Source organism: Mauremys reevesii, linkage group 2 (genome assembly GCF_016161935.1).
Source record: "Mauremys reevesii isolate NIE-2019 linkage group 2, ASM1616193v1, whole genome shotgun sequence".
NCBI classification, from domain to species: domain Eukaryota; kingdom Metazoa; phylum Chordata; order Testudines; family Geoemydidae; genus Mauremys; species Mauremys reevesii.
In genome coordinates, this window is record NC_052624.1 from 115,560,977 (window position 1) to 115,581,578 (window position 20,602).

Sequence of the window (20,602 nt, forward strand, 5' to 3'; positions counted from 1 at the left end):
TTCCCCTTGGAGATCATATGTTCTACATGTCTGTGCAGCATCTAGCACCTTTTGGAAACTATCAAAACTATATACATAAAAAGGATCTTGTATACCAACACAAAAGCCAATCCCAAAAGTTTGCTGTGTGCAGAATCCTGGAAATAGCGGATATGAACAATAAAGGACATGTTTTTCCCACATGAAGAGTTTGTAGCATATTTTAGTAAGTGAAGACAGAATAAAAATGATATGCAAAATGTTACTATCTTATCTGAAAGATCTAAAGTTTGACTGATTTTCTTTTCATGACATAGTGCTAAGCAGGCACACTTCAGAAATTTATTTCCGTGGGGATATTGCTATACCCTACATTATAATAATCTGTGCCTATTAAGAGGCATGATGGCAAGTGACCTGTCTCAAACAGGTAAGGGCTTTTTCAACACAGGACCAAGTTGTATATCAAATTTGGGGTATTACCCTGATAATATCAAGCCCTGCAACTTTGTTCTGTGTCCCCCCCCCCCCCCCGCCACATATACCTAGTTACTTTTTAATCACATACATGAAAAGTTGCAGTAGATGATCTATTTATGAAGAGATTTGCAGCTAAAATATATGGAAGTTCTTGATCTCATTACTTACTCATTTTTTGAAGCATCAACACACAAAAATAAGGCTATTTGCATGAAATCTGCATACATGCAGACTGCACTAATAACTAAGGAATAAAACTTAATTTATACACATTTTTTTCAATCTTGTATTTCCGAATTTCTATTGAGTTCTTGCAACAACAAAAGCTCGATTCTTTTGTTATATGTAAGGGTTCCAATAACCATAGCTGAACAATGCTCATATACATGCAACTAAAGCTATTGTATCATTGTAATAAAAATACAGGATTTGAACTCTTTGTATAAGCAGCATGCTATATGCAGCCATAAACAGTTATGGAATTTTATATACCTGAATACTGATATGGATGGTAAAACACTTATAATAATTTAATCAAAGTCTTTGTATCATGGTGCTACATGGAGGGGTTTTCATTTAAATGCAGAGTATTTTTGGATACCAACTGTTTGAAATATAGTGAACTAATTCACAATAAGAGGCTAAGATGAAGTATGCTCAAATCCTGTATTTCATATTCCAAAACGGCACTGAGTTCTTTTCTGCTCATGTTATTAGCATTTCTATTAAGTGTCACAAGTTACTTTTATTATTTGTATTACTGTGGTACTTAGGCACCCTTGTCATGGACCAGGACCCTGTTGTGCTAGTCCAAGGGTCCCCAAACTGTGGAGTTCTTCTTTCAAACAGCGCTGTTCCCTCTAAAAATATAAGCCATCTAGCAAATGACAATTGCATCACTGACGATTTTTAAACCAAGACTGGATATTTTTCTAAAAGATCTGCTTTGAGAATGATTTTGGGCAAGTTCTGTGGCCTGTAGAGGTCAGACTAGATGATCACAATAGTCTCTTCTAACTTTGCAATCTAGGAAATAACTGAATACTGGAAACAAAACAGTAAACATTTCATGCACAAATACCATGATATATTCCACCACGTTTTAAATGAGGTATCAAGATTTGCAAGCATTTATTTATTTGAATCTTTGTACAACAAAAAGATCAACCCTAGATATATTTGTGCTTTTCAGTGCATAACAGCGTGCTTTGGTATTTGAAAGCAACAGGAAATCCACTATGCAGTGGGATACAGTTAAGCAAATAACTCAGGGAAGTAACAATTATTCTCACAGCAATAGTAACTTAGTTACTTTGTACTTGTAAACTAAAACTAATTTATCAGCATATACAATAGTGTATGTTACTTATGCAAAAGAAATACAGATTACAATTGTTGTAGATGCCATAATTTTCTATATGCCCAAACCTTTAAACTTTCAGCCGTAACACTAAATTAGAGGAACACTGTCAGTTAGGTTAGGCTCAAAATGTAGCTGCTTGAGAGTAGCATAAAATATAAAAAGTCATATTGGCAAACTGCCAGGAATCAACAGGATCCAACTAATTTGTAAATTTATGTAAATATATTAATTTATGCCCATTTGTACTCTCACAATACATTAATACATTAAACATTTTATTAACGTTAAAGCTGTATGACTATTTGTATTTCCCATTCACCTGTCATACCCTTTTTTCCCCCTTGTCATTTTTTCCTCCCTTTCCATAGGTTTGCTCTTTTACCATACCCCTATGCTTCAATTATTCCTTTTTCTAACCAGGCTCCTCTTAACTAAAAGTTTAAAATAAAGCAGTTAAACAAATTAGTACCCTTGGCCCAAATCCTATTAATCTTACACAAGTCCCATGTATCTAAATGAATTACTTAGGCAATAAAGCCAACAGAACATGGCCCACTCTGGAAGCAGAATGTAAACAAGTTAACAAATAAGTTGAGCTATCTAGAAAAGGATGACTAAAAACCTTGTAGTACAAAACGTCCATATCAGTGACCATTTCAAGTTCATAAAAGCAGAGTGTGCAAATATTTACACAAGAAGATAATTTAATCATGTATTAACGAGGTATTAATTTAAAAAAACCTGTTGCAATAGCATACCCAAAGACAGATACAGTACTTCAAAAACTGAATTGACAGTATGAGATCATTCAATTATGTTTTTCAACATTAGTTACAGAAGCCTTGTTGCTATTTATAAATACAGGCTTTTGTACTCAGCGCGTTTTCAAAAGTGGGTTGCAAACATTAAGACTCCACATATGCTCATGAGAAACAGAAAGCAAAACACTTTCACTGTCAATTTGAATGAAATGCTAGAAGTATACACTTGCTCCACTAGAAAATCTGCTGTTTTAACACAGCAACAAGGATTCTAATAAATGTATAATTTAAAAAACACCTGACAATGAGAATCTGAAGGGAAACTGTCAACACAAAGACATTTTTCAGAGCTCTCTTTTCTATTGTCACTAAGATCTAGGATTATTACAAATGAAGAAACTCAAGCTCCACATTAGATTCGTTTCTTTTTTACTCAGATCAGGGAAATGTTCACCCTCCCCCCCGCGCTTTTGAGATCTGCTGGGACTCGCTCTGGTATTTGTGAAGCGGGGACAGGCGCCGGTAAGCGATGCTACTCGATGGAGAGGACCCCACTGCCCGGGGTACGCTCCCCGCCCAAGCCTCTGCCCCGCCCTACAGCCGGCGTGACCGACTCGTTCCGGGTTCGCAGCCTATCAGGCTGAGCCACAACAGAGGAGTCCGCCAACCGGGGAGCTGCTCCCGAGCCGCCGCTAGCCCCCCTCCGGGCAGCACATGCGGCGGCGCTGCAAGCCAGTCCCCCCCCACCGCGCACACACGGCCCGGAGCGGGCTCGGGGAGGCAGCTTCCATGGGCGGGAGGGTGTCAAGGGGCGAGAGCAGCACCACAGCTCGCCCCCAGGAGGGAGGGCGCCACCCAGAGTATCGGCCCCAATAGAGCGACCCCGCATCTGCCAGCTGGTGCCCCCGCCCACTGACACCCCCCGCGCGCAGACAGGGCAAGATGTGCCTGAAACTACACGAGGAAGCGCGGCGGGAATCCCAGGGGTCACTATGGGAAACTAGCCCCACACTAGCCGGGACACCTGCCGCCCCCCCCCCCCGCCCCCAGCTCCGTCCCACCCCATCCCCGCCGCGGCTCCCACCCCCGCCAGCCCATCCCGGGACACGGACGAGGAGCCAGTGCCCCCTGCGGCAGCCGCCGCCGCCGCGCAGGCCGGTGAGAGCGGGGCAGCGCCCGGCTCACAGGGGGCGGCGGGAGGCGCAGCGCCGGGCAGGGGGGGCGGCTGGGCCGGTCACTCACCAAGAGCAGGAGGACGCAGCCGGGGTCAGGCGGGGGCAGGAAGATGGCGGGTCTCATGGTAGAACACTAGGGGCGGGGGTGATGCGGCTCCCACTCGCAGCGGCGGCAGCTCCGGCTCCTCACTTCCTCCGTCTCCAGGAAACACCCCGGACAAGTTCCACTGAGAGCTCCCGCCCCAGCCACACACTTCCGGGGGGCAGCGGGGCACGCCGGGAATTGCAGTCCTGCCCGCAGAGGCGCGCGGAACACCATTTCCCGCCATGCACCTCGCGGAGGAGGGGCCGTCGCAAGCCGCTGCCTTCTGGGAAAGGTAGTTCCCCCCCCCCCCCGGCGCACACCTCCCGCGCGCGCGCACAGCCCAGCGGAGTGGGGCGATTCCCACAATGCACTGGGGGCGACCCCGCCAGGCACCCGCTCCTCCCCTCCCCTCCCTGCGGCGCCGGGAGGGGCCCCGCGGTGGCGGCCCAGGTGAGTAGCGGGGCGGCCCCGTGCGCGGTGCCTCTCAGCCCTGCCCGGCGGCGCCCGCGGAGGGCTCGGCCCCGGGTGGCTGTGGGAGCGGGGCGGCAGCGCGGGGCGCCCCGGCCCCCACCGAGTGGCTCGTGGGTGAAGCCGAAAATCTCCGCTGTCTCTGAAGAGATTTTTGTTTCTAAAATGTCCCGCGAGCTGGGCCCCTGGCATCCCCGCGGCTCCCACCCCATAGACCCCCGCCTCCGCGCCTCTCGGACCCCGCCACTCCCCGGGCTCCCACTCAGTGTCCGGCTCTCCCATCACCGTGGTACCCGGCTACCAGTGTTGTCCCGCTGCTCAGGGTCACCAGTGACAGATAGGTTGCCAATCCTCCAGGATTGGCCTGGAGTCTCCAGGAATTCAAGATTAATCTTTAATTAAAGATTCTGTCATGTGATGAAATCTCCCGGAAAACATCCAACCCAAATTGGCAACCTTAGTGACTGCCCGGGGAATGTTCAGGACAGTTCAGTTTGTCAGTATTTTGTTCTGGTTTTTAAACTCAGCTAGGGATTTTCTAATTAAAAATGGTGTGGCTGTTTATTAATTCTATTGTCTGTTGCCATAGCAACTGTGTGCTTCAGTTTAAAAAAAATTAAATACCACACTTTGCTAATGCCAGCTTAAACCAAATTTTCATTAGTTCAGGCCATAGCCAGGAAAGTAATTCCTTGTTCAGTGATATGTAATTAAGGTATTTACTTACTACAAGCATTCTTGGGTGTCAAATACTGTAGTAGCTGGGTTCCAAAATATGTTCAGTTATCAAGAAACTGGAGGGAGCTCAGAGAATAACAAAATGGTTAAATAAAATTGAATGGAACATTTAAAACCCTTTGAGCAGTTCTAATTCAAACTATTCTTTGTATTTCTAATGTAAAAATAAGTATAAAGAAGCAAAACAGGCCACAAACCCATTTTAAAAACTCATTTGCAGATCAACTTCAGTTAAGTGTGCTATGGTGCTCATTACCCTGTGAGTGAGGCATAAGTTTGGAGTTAAGGGATCTGGAGTCTGTTCCTGACTCTACCACAGACTACATGTTTGACCGAGGGCAAGTTACTTTGCCCAAATTTTACAGACATGGGTATCCAAATTTAGACACTGAAACCTCTATTCAAATCATATTTGGCTTAAATTTGAATTTATATGCTTAACTTCAGATGCTCAGTCTGACACATTCAACCCTAACATCTTTCTCAGTTTCTCTAGATATAAAATTAGTGTAATATCTACTTCATTCATATTTTAGAAGGCTTTTATATCTTTCAACGAACTATGCTGTTATACATGCAAAGCATATATCAATCAAAATTTGGTACAACTGGTTTATTATTGTCTTAAAATTGAACAAGTTGGTATCTTGCCAACAGAGGAAAGTGATGTCACTTTAACCTTGTGTATGTGAGCAAGAATCATCATAATTTAAGATGAAATCTCCCATAATTTAAGTCCTCTTGATGTCCAAGTAATTACCCATATTTTTGTTGTCATAATTAAAATGTAATGTTGCCAGCATCCTGGGTTCTCAAAATTCATAAGGTAAATTACTGTTCCTAATTCAAGTTTTAAGGACATTTAAAACAAGTAGGAAGTGTATTCATTAATAAAAGTTTTCAGTGAAATAACCTAATTCACAGAGATGTTAATTATGTAATAACTAGATGATTGGAAACACCTATGGTTCATTTGTATTAAAAATAGTTCCAAAATGTCGTCTTTCAGAAAAAGAGCCTGTAGTTTGTCTTGTGAGCCAGTTGCAAAGGCGGTAGCAGCAGTAGGGGCATTGCTTGATGCCTACCCCACCTTTCAGAGTGGGAGGTGAACCCATTTGAGCCCACCTCTGAAATCTGGATATTCGCTGCCCAAGGTCAACCAACTGTGAGTGGGCTGCAGTGGGTTAATTAACACTGAGTCCCCTTCTAATAAAAGTTTTTGTTTGTTATACACAGACTTAGTGCTTTCAAGTGGGGAAGTATTGCCTCTTGGAGTGCCTGGGGGTGGTGGTTAGTTTTCTAAGATTATTGGGTCAGGGCTCAAGCTGGTTCTGTTCTGTATTGTTAAAAGGATCCCCTACTTATTGAACATGGCCTTTGTTGCTGCCAACTCCATCTGATAAAAGGGTTACATGTTGCAGGGCTTCTCTGGGATTCTGGATCAGTACCTTTACAAGCACATCTTGAGTAAACTTAATTTGTGAAACTGCCACAGCCACAATTCAAAAGCAGGTAGCCATAAGCCAACACCCACCGCACAGTATGTTGGGCAGTGTCCTTTGTCTCAGTTTCCTACCGTCTCCTTTCCCTCTATTGCACCCCCTCACAGTTAATTCAATTTGGTCAGTGAAGACCCAGAGTTTGGAGGTGTGTTTGCATGGGTTCAGCTCCCGTCCCTGAAAAGGAGGGGCGGGCATCAAGCAATGCTTCTACTGCTGCCACCATCTCTGCAACTTGCTTGCTGCTGCTGTCTCTGCTGCTGTACACTCATGCTTCCTTGCTGCTATCGCCGCTGCTTGCCACAAACTGCCACTTCTGCAATTGCATGGTCTCAGGTTCCACCACTTAGCCCAGTTCTTAATGATTTCACTGGGTGGTGGGGGACCTCTGTGCTGCTGGCTCTTCATTGTTACTCACTACAACAGTACCCCTGCGCCAGGCTTATGGGATAGCTCTCAGACCTGATCTTCCGTGATTTCAGTTCTAGTAATCACTGAACAGAACCATGGATTCTCAATTGAGTCCAGTCAGTTCTGTCCTTCAACACCAGATAAGGGAGAATCAAGTGGTGTCTGTAACTATTAGGCAGAGTCCAGACCATCAAGTAGAAACACCTGTCTCTATTCCTACCTCCTCTTATTTTTACTGGGATTTGGCATCCTTACTGCCTGTTTGGCAAGTGAGGTTCAGTTTAGGGATTGACCCTCTCAGTCAGGGCATGTTAAGTACAGTTCTGCTGCCCTTTACTCATACACTAAGGATAGCAACATTTAATTATCCCTGCATTTAATGTTCAAATTATCTAATACACAGGTTAAGGAAAGAGTGTCTATTAGGGCTGTCAAGCGATTAAAAAAAATGTGATTAATCGCACTATTAAATAATAATAGAATACCATTTATTTAAATATTTTCGATGTTTTCTACATTTTCAAATACATTGATTTTAATTATAACAGAATACAAAGTGTACAGTGCTCACTTTATATTTATTTTTATTACAAATATTTGCACTGTAAAAAACAAAAGAAATAGTATTTTTCAGTTCACCTAATACAAGTACTGGAGTGCAATCTCTTTATTGTGAAAGTTGAACTTACAAATGGAGATTTATGTACAAAAAAAAATGCACTCAAAAACAAAACAATGCAAAACTGTAGAGCCAACAAGTCCACTCAATCCTATATCTTGTTCAGCCAATCACTCAGACAAACAACTTTCTTTACATTTGCAGGAGATAAATGCAGGAGAACACTTCTTGTTCAGAATGTCACCTGAAAGTGAGAACAGGTGTTCGCATGGCACTGTTGTAGCCGGCATCACAAGATATTTATGTGCCAGATGGACTAAAGATTCATATGTCCCTTTATGCTTCAACCACCATTCCAGAGAGCATGTGTCCATGCTGATGACGGGTTCTGCTCGATAACAATCCAAAGCAGTGCAGACTGACGCATGTTTATTTTCATTATCTGAGACAAATGCCACCTGCAGAAGGTTGATTTTCTTTTTTGGTGGTTTGGGTTCTGTAGTTTCCGCATCAGAGTGTTGCTCTTTTAAGACTTTTAAAAGCATGCTCCACACCTCATCCCTCTCGGATTTTAGACAGCAGTTCAGATTCTTAAACCTTGGGTCAAGTGCTGTAGCTATTTTTAGAAATCTGACATCGGTACCTTCTTTGCGTTTTGTCAGATCTGGAGTGAAAGTGTTCTTAAACCAAACAACATGTGCTGGGTCATCATCCGAGACTGCTATAACATGAAATATATGCAGAATGTGGGTAAAACAGAGCAGGAGACATACAGTCCTCCCTACAAGGAGTACAGTCACAAATTTAATTGATGCATTATTTTTTTAACGAGTATCATCACCATGAAAGCATGTCTTCTGGAATGGTGGCCGAAGCATGAAGGGAAATCTGAATGTTTAGCATATCTGGCACGTAAATACCTTGCAATGCCGGCTACAGAAGTGCCATGTGAATGCCTGTTCTCACTTTCAGTGACATTGTAAATAAGAAGCATGCAACAGTATCTCCTGTCAGTGTAAACAAACTTGTTTGTCTTAGCAATTGGCAAAATAAGAAGTAGGACTAAGTGTACTTGTAGGCTCTAAAGTTTTACACTGTTTTGTTTTTGAATGCAGTTATGTAACCAAAAAAAAACCTGCATTTGTAAGTTGCACTTTCACGATAAAGAGATTGCACTACAGTACTTGTATGAGGTGAATTGAAAAATACTGTTTCTTTTGTTTATCATTTTTACAGCGCAAATATTTGTAATAAAAAACAATAATATAAAGTGAGCACTGTACACCTTGTATTCTATGTTGTAATTGAAATCAATATATTTGAAAATCTAGAAAAACATCCAAAATATTTAATAACTTTCATTTGGTATTCTATTGTTAACAGTGCGATTAAAACTGTGATTAATCATGATTAATTTTTTGGGTTAATCGCGTGAGTTAACTGTGATTAATCTATAGCCCTGGTATCTATACATCTGAGTATAATTCTTAAATTATCCAAAAGTACAAAGTTTGGTTTAAAAGTCATAAAGTCCATATAGTACATAATCTGCAATATACCAAATTTAGGTTAATAAATTTAATTCAGGGTGGATTTGATTTAAATCACTAGTGACAAAGACTTAATTTAATCATGGATTTCTTCATAAAAGTGCATTCTTTTTGGTTGTTATAACCTTAATACATATTCTTCACAACTCAGAGATAGATGTATGTTTCATTTTTAGAAGGTACACACTATACATTTGAAAAGTGATCTGTTTTGAAAACTTTTCAGATTAGTTTTTCAGCTATATCAGAAAATGAATGATTGTTAGGTTATTTAATTTACCAAAGGTAATTGAAGCAGATATTTATGAAGTCATTGGGAGGCGAACTATCTCCAGTTCAACAGGTTAATCATTAATATTTGGAGGATTTTCTTATGCTGTATTAGGAGGAGAACATCACCAAACATACATTTAAATTGTTTTATTTAACTAAAACAACAACGCTATGTATTCTGGATTTTTTTCTTCAAAAGAAAATATTTAATATTTTAACAAAACAAGAATATGAATGTTTTAATTTAATTAAACATTCAAGTTTTTTTAAAATCAGGTTTGTTTTTGTTAAAATTGTTAACTAAAATAGTTACATGAAATATTTAAAAAAAAAATTAAATTGACTATGTCAGCCAGGTCAACACGAGAAACTTAAAAGATTTGCTTCTGCAGCTAACTCCATTGTTTTCACCTTCATTTTCCTGTTTGTTCATAATCTGGAAAAGAAAAACAAGCTTTCCTGCTTTTTCAGGTCCCAAACGATTTCTCAATTTGGAATGAATTAGTCCAAAGGAGGAAAATATTCTTTCTACACCAACAGAAGAAGCTACTGCTGTTAAAAATGAAATTATCACTTCAAGTCTCTGAATCCAAGTGCTTAAGTGACTTCCACCAGTTCACTGGTGTGACTTTCTTTAAAACATCATCAGCAAACATATATTTCTTGAATGGTTCTTATTCCCAAACTGGGTCTCTTTTACAGCCTGCTGCTATTATAGGTTTTCCTTTCTAGTGAGAGAATGGTATGATAGATCCCAAATCAATGAAGGCTTCACTCAGAAAGACCTCAAGACTTCTTGAATATGCTGCTCAAACAGTTTCACTTTTGTTTCTACTGCTTGTCCCTCCCTCCTCACATTTATCTCCAGACTTCTTCTTGTCCAGATCTATTCCACCCCCAACAATCTTCTATTCATTGAACTTTTTGAAACTTTGCACTTTCAGAGAGACGTAAGGGATTGACTCTGTACACAAATTTGCAGAGGGACAATAGGGTTGAGGGCTGTTATTTCTCAATGCTGTACATTATTTAAAAACATTTTTGCTGATAACAAGCATGTTACCTCTGGAGACACAAATCCATAGTTTGAGAACTGCAAAACTAAGCATCTCTGATGGTATCTTCTAGACTGAGCGCAGAGTCCCATTGAGTAGATAGAAAGATTAACCTAAATAATCGATACAGAAGCCTCTGGAAGCCCATAAGATTGGGTTCTTAATCCATGAACTATTGGAATTCATTTACAAATATTTTCTTAAACATGACATAAATAGATTGTCTCATACTATAGAATTAGAATTTATAATCCTTATTCCATGAGCTATAATGTATCTTAATTAAAACTATCTTTAGATAGGTTTTTTTCCTCAAAAAGCATTTTATCAAAAAAATCTTTTTTTTTTTAAAGAAATCATTGGTTTTTATCCACCTTGTTAATGACACAATTTAGATATTGGCATCCAAATATTCATGTACATCACTCATAATAGGTATATCTACAATAATTATTATCTCCTAGAACTGGAAGGGACCTTGAAAGGTCATCAAGTCCAGCCCTCTGCCTTCAGTAGCAGGACCAAGTACTGATTTTTGCCCCAGATCCCTAAGTGGCCTCCTCAAGGATTGAACTCACAACCCTGGGTTTAGCAGGCCAATGCTCAAACCACTGAGCGATCCCTCCCCCCCTTCGTAAAAAGTTGTACTAAGAGTAGCTCGTGGAAAGCAAATATAGCAGGGAGTGTATATTGTCCTTCTGTAATTGAGAATTTAGGATAGGTTGTCTCATAATAAATGCAATCCATTAGAGCAGTGTTTCAGTTACTTTCCTGACTTTGCTTCTCAGTGGCACTCCAGCTCATCTCTCCTGATATTGCCAATGTCTGGTGATGTGTTCTAAATAGATGTCCCTTGATTACCTGATGGTGTCAGATACCATGAGTTGTCACATCAGCTGAGCATAGCGCTGACTGATTCCACATTCCCGCAACACTTGCTTGTTACTAGGATCCCATGCACCCAGGACTCCGATAATCAGTGTGTGTGTTTGAACCTCGTAACTCCTAGTTCTGAAGGCATTGGCCAGAGGGACGTATTTCTCCACCTTTTTGAGCTCGAGTGTCGGGGTGGCCGGGGTCCTGTTCTGAAATGGAACTGTGGTGTCCACCATGAGGATCTTCTGTTCCTTTTTAGTGATGACAATGTCCAGTTGCAGTTGACTGTCCATTCCTGGGATATCGGAGTTCACTGCAATGTTCTCTACAGTTAGCAGGATGGCTTTGACTAGGTGATCTTGGATGGCATTGTGGCACAGCTGCCAGGCTCTGGAATAGGGCTTGCAGCTACACAAGACATAGGTGGTGTCTCCCAGTAGGCAAATCGGGTGAAACTGCCCCCGGGTAGGAAGTGCTTGCTGGCATCCCACTTGCACCTCACCTTGAAGGCCTTGCAGTGGTCTGGCTTCCGTCTTAGGTTTTCCATGTACTGTCCACAGATGGCATCCTTCAGGGTCCTCCAGCATAGTTCTAGCTCTCCGAGTGATGGCTGTACATTCTGTATTCTTGATCCGTGGCACCAGGACTCCCAGCTCCTGACGTTCCTCATGCCACAGCCAGTGAACTGTAAAATGAACATCTAGATAGTAGGTATGTCCATGCAAATAATGCCTGCTTCTGAAGTCTTTTTCCCCCAGTTCATCACTAGATGTTGAGGAGAGCTTATTCAGTTGCTACTTACACTTGTATCACTCCCTCTGCATAATTCTTAGCATAAGTTGCTTGCTCACATGCGCCAGTTCCTTGTATTTCTTTTTAAATGTATATTTTTTGCTAGAGAATTTTATAAAGAAATTTTTGCCTGTACTACCACTGGGTGAGCTAAACCATTTTTAGCCTCAATAGGAGCCATATTAGAGGCAGGACTCCTGTGTCTGCATCCATTTTCATTGAGCAGCATGAACTAAAAAAAAAATCACTTACTGGGGTCTCCCCTCCTGCTTCTTGCTCTCTGGAGAGGGACGGCAGGGACTGGATAGACACCTCCAGAGTGGAGAAGAGTTCTTGACTTGCCACCCCACCTAGAGACTCCACTGTGGACCCCCATATCATCCTCTAACTCCACTTCTTTGTCCATGACCTTGTCCTCTGGGCTAGCTCCACTTTCCACTGCCTCCAGCACCACTGAAGTATCCACAGGACTCTTGGTGGTGGAGGTGTGGTCACCACTGAGGATAGCGTCCACTCCTTATAGAAGCAGCTGGACTCTGGTTCAGCACCGGAGTGACAGTTTGCCTCCCTTTCTTTCTGGTATGCTTGCTTCAGCTCTTTTATCTTCTCTCTGCACTGCACCATGTCCCAATCCTAGCCCTTTTTACACAAGTCACGAGAAATCTGCCCATAGGTATAGAAATTACTATGGCTGGAGTGCAGCTGGGACTTGACAGCCTCCTTTCCCCATATACTGAGCATATCCAACAGCTCCGCATTAGTCCAAGCTGGAGAATGCTTACCACATGGAGCTTCCGTAGTCAGCTGGGAAGATGTGATGTGAACTCACCACGCCACACAAACAGGAAGTGGAATTTTAAAAATTCCCAGGCCTTTAAAGTGGGAGGAGCGGATTGTTTACCTGGCTGCAGGCCAGGAGAGACTGAACTGCTGACCAGAGTGGTCAGGATGGGCATTGTGGGACACCTCCTGGAGGCCATTTACGGTGACAAAACCAAGTGGTGTCAACACTGACACTTTGTTGCTAAAACTTTGCTGCAAAAAGTGCTATGTGTCTCATTGAGGTGGTTTTGTCACCAAAACAGGACAGTTTTGTCAGCAAAAGTCACATTGTAGTGTGTACACCTCTACTGTTTTGTTGAAAAAAGGTGCCTTTTGCTGACAAAACTGTAGCGTAGACAAGGCCTTGCTGGCAAGCTGTGTTCCCTGTTAGCTGCGCGCTGGAGCGGCCGCCAAGGAGTGATTGAAGTGCCACACAGCCGATTAGCAGAGCTGTTCACATCCAGCTGGCAGTGTGTATTCAGGTGTCCCTCCCCCTGCTGCTTCACATTGCTCCTGCCTGCTGTCTTGGAGCCCCTGATGCTCCTGGGACCCTCCTGCTGGCTATGCAGAGCAAGGGGAGGAGGAGAGTGCTGGTGCCAGTGTGCTATCAAGTTCCTTCATGGAAGAAGAATTTTGTGGGAGACAGTTGTAGAAATTTAGGAGACACTATTTCTCTCTTCCCCTCCCCCCCCCCGGATGATTTATTATGCATTAACTAATATAATCTGTGTGTGTCTTACAGCTGTGTACAAAAGCCATCACTATGGTATATGAGCAGCTCCCAATTTATTAGATTGGCATAGCAAGGTCCTTAGTGGATTTCATAGGTCTTTCCCCTTCCCCAGTGAAAGGAAGATGTAACTGTGTTAGGCCTTTTATCTTTGTGGCCTTTTGGGGCATTGTTGGAAAAGAGATACTGGAACTCTTTTTTTTCACAGGAGCAAGAAGAGAAACTCACAAGGGAAAATGTATCAAAGGGCAGTTAGTTCTCCGCTAACTCAAAGAAGGAAGTCAGTCGCCCTCTGAGTAACATCCATTATCAAATATGAATGTGATCAACTTTAATAAATCAGAAAACAAGAACAACATTTTCAGCAGTCCTATCCAGCGTGCAAGGTCCAAGTAGACTATATATCCCGCTCTAAGTCAGATGTTGCATTTGCATTGTTTTTAAAAAACAACGAGTCCGGTGGTACCTTAAAGACTAACAGATTTATTTGGGCATAAGCATCTGAAGAAGTGTGGTTTTTTACCCACGAAAGCTTATGCCCAAATAAATCTGTTAGTCTTTAAGGTGCCACCGGACTTCTTGTTGTTTTTGTGGATACAGACTAACACAGCTACCCCCTGATACTTAACACCATTGTTTTTAAAGGATACAGTAATCTCTTCTCTCCGTATTATTCAGGTTTTGTTTATTTACTTTTTCCCTAGACTGGTATATAATTTCCAAGTCTCAGTTTCTTTGTCAGGCAAAAACTCAACAGCAATAGCTGCAGATCATCTTAGTTTGTATTACATTTTTGCCTAAATATATGTTACTGGATGTAATTTGTAGGAAGTCAGGAATGTAGCTGATGAAGAAAGCCATGGGGCTGGAGTAGAGGCAAGGGTTAAGTGACAGACCTTAGAATCAGCTGGGGAGCAGTTATTACATAGAGGAAAACCATTGCTGGGCATGGATCAATAGCCAAGTTGCTACACAGGGAAGGGCCTCCTCTGTGTATTGTTTAAAAGACTGCAAAATAGAATTTAAAGACTGCTTCAGTATTGCCAACTCCAAGCATTCAAAAATCATGAGTCAGGCCCCCCAAGATTGTGATATTAGCTTAGAAATCATGAAATTAAATATATATGCTGAGATCAGCTCTGTGTGGGAGGAATCAGCTTGGGGATTGCCCAGCACTCATGTGCACACCTCCTTTGAGGTATAAACCCAAAATTAATATTGTCTTGTGCTGTATAGAAAGATCTGCTCAGTGCAAACTTATAAAAATTTGCACTTTCCCTCAATGTAGAGAGAGAGTGATACACAGCTTTTTGTCCTCCCCCCGCCCCCTCAAAAATGAATTGCACAGACTGGGTTTTGAAATGACCAAGAAATATGTTTAACTACAAATGATACGTTTTAAGTGATTATAAGGGATCGCAAACAGAGCAAAGCAGATTACTCAGCAAATAAAATAAAACATGCAAACTAAACTTAATACACTAAAGATACAGGTTACACACAGTAATTTCTCACTCTAAATGTTGTAGAGTTTCTGCAGCTCAGAGTTCCAGTTATGTCTCTTTACAGGCTAGACTCCTGTTGTCAGCTGGACTCAGCCCTGGCCTTCCCTTAGCTTCGTTCCTTGGTTTCTTTAGGAGCTTTCCACAGTCTTCCTTCTCGGGTGGGGAGGCAACTGGAACGCTCAGATTGCCTTGCTTCCCACCCTTAAATAGAAATTACTTGAGGTGGGAAGCCTTTTTTTCCTGTGGAAAAAGTACCAGCAGTGTCCCAAGGTAGTGTCACCTGGTACAAAATATCACCACATGACCTTGCAGTGTTAGGGAAACTGAGACAAGGTTTATTTTGGCAATTAATTTGGCAATTGATCTTTGATTATCAGCAGGTAAGTATGCCCAGTGGTCTGTGATGGGGTGTTAGATGGGGTGGGATCTGAGTTACTACAGAGAATTCTTTCCTGGGTGCTGGCTGGTGAGTCTTGACCATGTGCTCAGGAATTAACTGATGGCCATATTTGGAGTCGGGAAGGAATTTTCCTCCAGGGCAGATTGGCAGAGGCCCTGGAGGTTTTTCGTCTTTCTCTGTAGCATGGGGCAAGGGTCACTTGCTGGAGGATTCTCTGCAGCTTGAGGTCTTCAAACCACAATTTGAGGACTTCAATAACTCAGACATAGGTTAGGGGTTTGTTACAGGAGCGGGTGGGTGAGATTCTGTGGCCTGCATTGTGCAGGAGGTCAGACTAGATGATCATAATGGTCCCTTCTGACCTTAAAGTCTATGAGTCTATTTGCAAGGTCCACAGGAAGGAACTCCTGGGAAGATGGGGGATCTGCAGCTTCAAAGACTCATTGTCGTGTCCTAATGGCTGATTGACTGATGGCTTACTGTCTGGTGGGTGTTTCCCAAGCACATACCCACACAGTTGTAATTGTTACATAGGCAGTGTTCCTAACTCCAGATACAGAAATGATACATGCATACAAATTGGTGAAACACACTCAATAAATCGTAACCTTTCCAATGATACCTCACATGACCCATTTTGCATAAAGCATAGCTTAGTTATGCCATATTCATATCATAACAAAAAACACAAAAGTATCATGAAATTTGTGATTAAAATTACAAGAATTGGCAAAGCCTTTGCTTGTTGCTTTTCTGCAACAGGAACGGACTGAAAAATTATGTTGTTCCCCTCCTGGAGCAAGACCCTGTTTTGTTTACCTTTCGGAGTAGGAGGAGATTTGGAGACAGTTTACTTTTTTAATTCAGCCCTCTGAAGGATTTGGATTTCTCTTTTAAAGGTTCCAGGAATTGCGGCTGTTTAAAATTCTTGAAAAATTAGCTGTATTCTGGGGTCTTCTCTAGGGAATGGGGAATGTGAAGGCCAATCTTAGGAGGACAGGGAAATATGGAGGACCAACCCTAGACTACTGCCTTGGCATAGAGACTGATTGGAACCCTAGTGTGGAGTGTGGACAGAAGTTGTCCTTTTTCCCTAGTAATAAGAAACTGTGATAAAATGACCCCATGACAATATCCATTAGACCAAATACTCATAAAGTATGAAATATAGCCATAATTTAGAGTATATTCACTAGATTCTTTAATATTGTCATACATGAATTGAGAACACAATTTTAAGAATTAATTTTCTTGGGAGAGCTTGAGAATATTGTTTCTTGTATAAGGACAATTGAGTAATATGCAGATGGTTGGGGTACTTTCTATTTTAATTTTAAAATATCCTGAATCCTACTACCCTTATGTAGTATGGAGGCAGTGCACTATACTGATTATTGCATGGATCTGGGAATCTAGGTTAAATTTCCAATTATGTTACTGACTGTGTGTGACATTTTGGCAAGTGACAACTTTTTTCTATACCTGAGATTCCTGACCTGTAAAATGGGGATATTACCATCTTTGTAGAACACTGAGGTCCTTTGGTAAATGGATCTATATTACTAAATCCCAAGAGATAATTTTAACTTGGACTAATATGGTTATGTTTACTATTTGTGACAAATGTTAAGTATTGGAAAAGGATGGTTGGTGCCAGGCTTCTGTTAGTGAATCAAGCAGGTAAAATAAAATTCTTAAATGCATTCTGTTCAACTGTAGATGAATACATATTGTATGCTATTTGGAGAGTTCAGCTAAGAGTCTCAATTGGTGTTTGGTTTATTTTTCAGGCAACAAGACTATTACAGACATCTCTAATGTATGGCTTGTCTAGTTGAGCCTAAGTTACAGCTTTTTGTTAACACATAAAGCGGAACACTTTTTGTTTTTACAGCACAATCTAACCACTTTAACATTATATTAGTCGCCTTCATATTACATGATTAAAATTGCATTACATTTTGATTTATACAAAAATATATATTTTTTACTAAAAATGTTGTTGGTGCAGATCCAGCCTGTGACAATACCTGGGAAGAGTATGAATGTTTCAGAGAACTGGCTGTTCAATGGTTCCTCATTAGCCTCTCAAGTTCATGCTGCTGCTATTAATGGAGATAAGGGTGCCCTCCAGAAGCTAATAGCAGGTAAGTGTACTCTTTATAGATGCATGTCTCAGGTGTCTAAAATTGGCAGCTTTTCACTCCAGTATTTAACTTCCAGTATTATTGTCCTTGTTCTGATCCTAAGTGGAAGTATGCTCTTAGTAATACCTGTAAAAATATGCAGTCCTATTTTTATTATCTATTGTCTCTGATATAATTAAATAATATTAAATAGAAAATGTATCATAGTGATTAAATAACTGTGATCTGACCAAGGAGGCACATTGGTTTAAAACACCTGTTTTGGGAAATTTAACATTTTGACCAAATTCCCCTTTGGGTGAAATTTCATGTGGTTATACTCAACAAAGGTGACTAAATTTCTGGAAAGTTTGGTAAAGTTCTCTCCAATTGCTTGAGTCACCTGAATGTGTGGAGAAGCAATGTTTTATTACTACACAGAATTTCAGAAAAATAAACCAAAACCCTATTTGTTACTTAAATTTTGGTAGTGTTCTAGGTTATTTCCAAACAGTTGAAGACACAAGGCAAAATTCTGGTCTCATTGAGTTGAATGGAACTAAGATTTCACAGTATCAGAGGGGTAGCCGTGTTAATCTGGATCTGTAAAAGCAGCAAAGAATCCTGTTGCGCCTTATAGACTAACAGATGTTTTGGAGCATGAGCTTTCGTGGGTGAATACCCACTTTGTCGGATGCATGTAGTGGAAATTTCCAGGGGCAGGTATATAATATGTAAGCAAGAACCAGGCTAGAGATAATGAGGTTAGTTCAATCAGGGAGGATGAGGCCCTCTTCTAGCAGTTGAGGTGTGAAAACCAAGAGAGGAGAAACTGCTTTTGTAGTTGGCAAGCCATTCACAGTCTTTGTTTAATCCTGAGCTGATGGTGTCAAATTTGCAGATGAATTGAAGCTCAGCTGTTTCTCTTTGAAGTCTGGTCCCGAAGTTTTTTTGCTGCAGGATGGCTACCTTTAGATCTGCTATTGTGTGTCCAGGGAGACTGAAGTGTTCTCCTACAGGTTTTGTATATTGCCATTCCTAATATCTGATTTGTGTCCACACTCCCTCTCTGACCAACAGCATACAGTTTGCAGTTTGTTACTTTTTAAATAACTTTGAAAATGGATTCATTTAAATTTTGAAATGTAATTGTTGTTGTGGTCTTAGGGCTCAATTCTCAGAGGTGCAGAGTAATTGCAACACCTGCTGAGACTGTGGGAGTTCCATTTGCTCAGTACTTCTGAGAATAAAGCTCTTGGGCCTCTGAGGATAAGTACCTTGGAAAGACCAAAGAATTTAGTTAGTATTTTTGTTGTTAACTATCAAATGTGCAATACACCTTTACATTATTAGTAATACTTGTTAGACTAACAGTTTAGTTGGAGATATAAAGAAATCACTCAATTTTTGTTGAAAATATAAAATTTACTGGCTGGCTACATCTATTCATGCTACAATTTGAAAAATGAGCAATCTTCAAAACTCATTTTATTGCCTTCAGACAATGCTTATGTTTGAGGTCTGTCCCATCCATTAACAAGCATGAGAATCGGGCAGTTTCACTATCTTAACCAGGGCAAGTGTGTAAATGTACAAAGATCTTAAATGATCTGAACAATGAAACTCTGTCTACAGTGGGAAATTAAACTGTTTTAAACAAATGGTTTTCAGAAATGGTTCCCCCTGAACCAGTATTCAAAGTTGTTCAAGTGCTAGTCGGGCAAAGATGTTATACAGTTTCAGAAAGCATGATTAAGTCTTGCTGGAGGCAGTAGTAAATTGAGTTAGAAAGTGATATTTAATAGTTTTATCTGGTTTATGTTGTCACCTAAATTGTTCTCTCTCCAGAGCCAAATAAGCAAATCATGCCCTTTTAACTAACTACAATGACCTAAGGATGAGAGCAAAGAGAAAGGAAAACAATGAATGAATTAAACTAGCACAGAGCTCGGATCCTATTTACAGGCTACATACAGATCACTAAAAAACATATTTATAAATGGTTTAACTTTCTAGCATAGAAAAAGTTTGAAGGAACCACCATCAGCACTATCTGCTGTTTGAAGTGAAGATCCTTGATGGGGCTGTGTGGATTTTGGATTTTCTGACTTGGGAGAATAAGAGCTCGAAGTACACTATAGAAGTTTTTCTGCCACACGTTTGCTCCCATTCAAAACCATAGATACACTAGTGTTCATACGTTTCTGCTTTCATCAAGTTCTCTGCAAGTAAACTGGAAAAGGTTTCTATGGGTTAGCCAAAACAAGACTGAACTTGTCAAATGACCGGGCAATTATCATTAAAAGTTGGCAGCAAAGAATTATGCACCAGTGTTGGTGAAACTATGCTTTTCTCATCTCCACAAAGCAGCAGTAAAATAGCCTTGTACTGTGTTCATTTGAAGAAACATGATATGCGTATTTGCTGTATGTTGCTGATGCAGTTTGTCACAAACAGCAGAAAATATTGATCAGAGTTGTAAACAAAGAAATAGTAGTTCTTTCAAGGACTGTTGTGTATGACCCAGATAATGTTGCTCTGGATTCCTTATGGATAGGCAGGAAAACTACAGGTTGTTTTCAGCTTTCGAAGTTGCTGCAATATTTGGCAAAGAGAAGGTAAAAGTTCTCCTACTTTCCTCTTGCATTAACAGGATATGACAGACTCTGCATTTGTTGGGAGAGGGGAAGAAAACCCAACCACTTCCTGGCAAAACTGTAATGCCTGGCTTGACATCACAACAGTATTTCTTGGCTTTTCATCAGGAACTGCTGAAACTATTGGTAGATGCCTGAAGAAATTGGGCAGTTTGTAGTATGCTTGTGTGACCATGCCAGTGCACTTGGTAGCATTACAAGGCAAGACAGTACTTGCCTTAATGTTCTAAGACTGTTC

The 20,602-nt window shown here is 41.0% G+C and overlaps 2 protein-coding genes across 5 annotated transcripts in view; one reads left to right on the plus strand and one right to left on the minus strand.

The window, feature by feature from the left end:
- The window catches only part of ERP44 (endoplasmic reticulum protein 44), a 120,446-nt gene extending 116,388 nt beyond the window's left edge, over positions 1 to 4,058 (minus strand). Inside the window, exon 1 of the mRNA XM_039525076.1 lies at positions 3,826 to 4,058. Within this exon, the coding sequence (XP_039381010.1) occupies positions 3,826 to 3,882 (57 nt within the window). The 5' untranslated portion in view covers positions 3,883 to 4,058. The remainder of the gene's footprint in view (positions 1 to 3,825) is intronic.
- The window catches only part of INVS (inversin), a 241,438-nt gene continuing 224,871 nt past the window's right edge, over positions 4,036 to 20,602 (plus strand). The window contains exons 1-3 of one of the 4 annotated variants that reach the window (XM_039525060.1): positions 4,224 to 4,293; positions 13,885 to 14,062; positions 17,593 to 17,728. In XM_039525060.1, the coding sequence (XP_039380994.1) occupies positions 17,623 to 17,728 (106 nt within the window). In that variant the 5' untranslated portion in view covers positions 4,224 to 4,293; positions 13,885 to 14,062; positions 17,593 to 17,622. The other 3 variants (XM_039525061.1, XM_039525062.1, XM_039525067.1) reach the window with 3 other exon arrangements.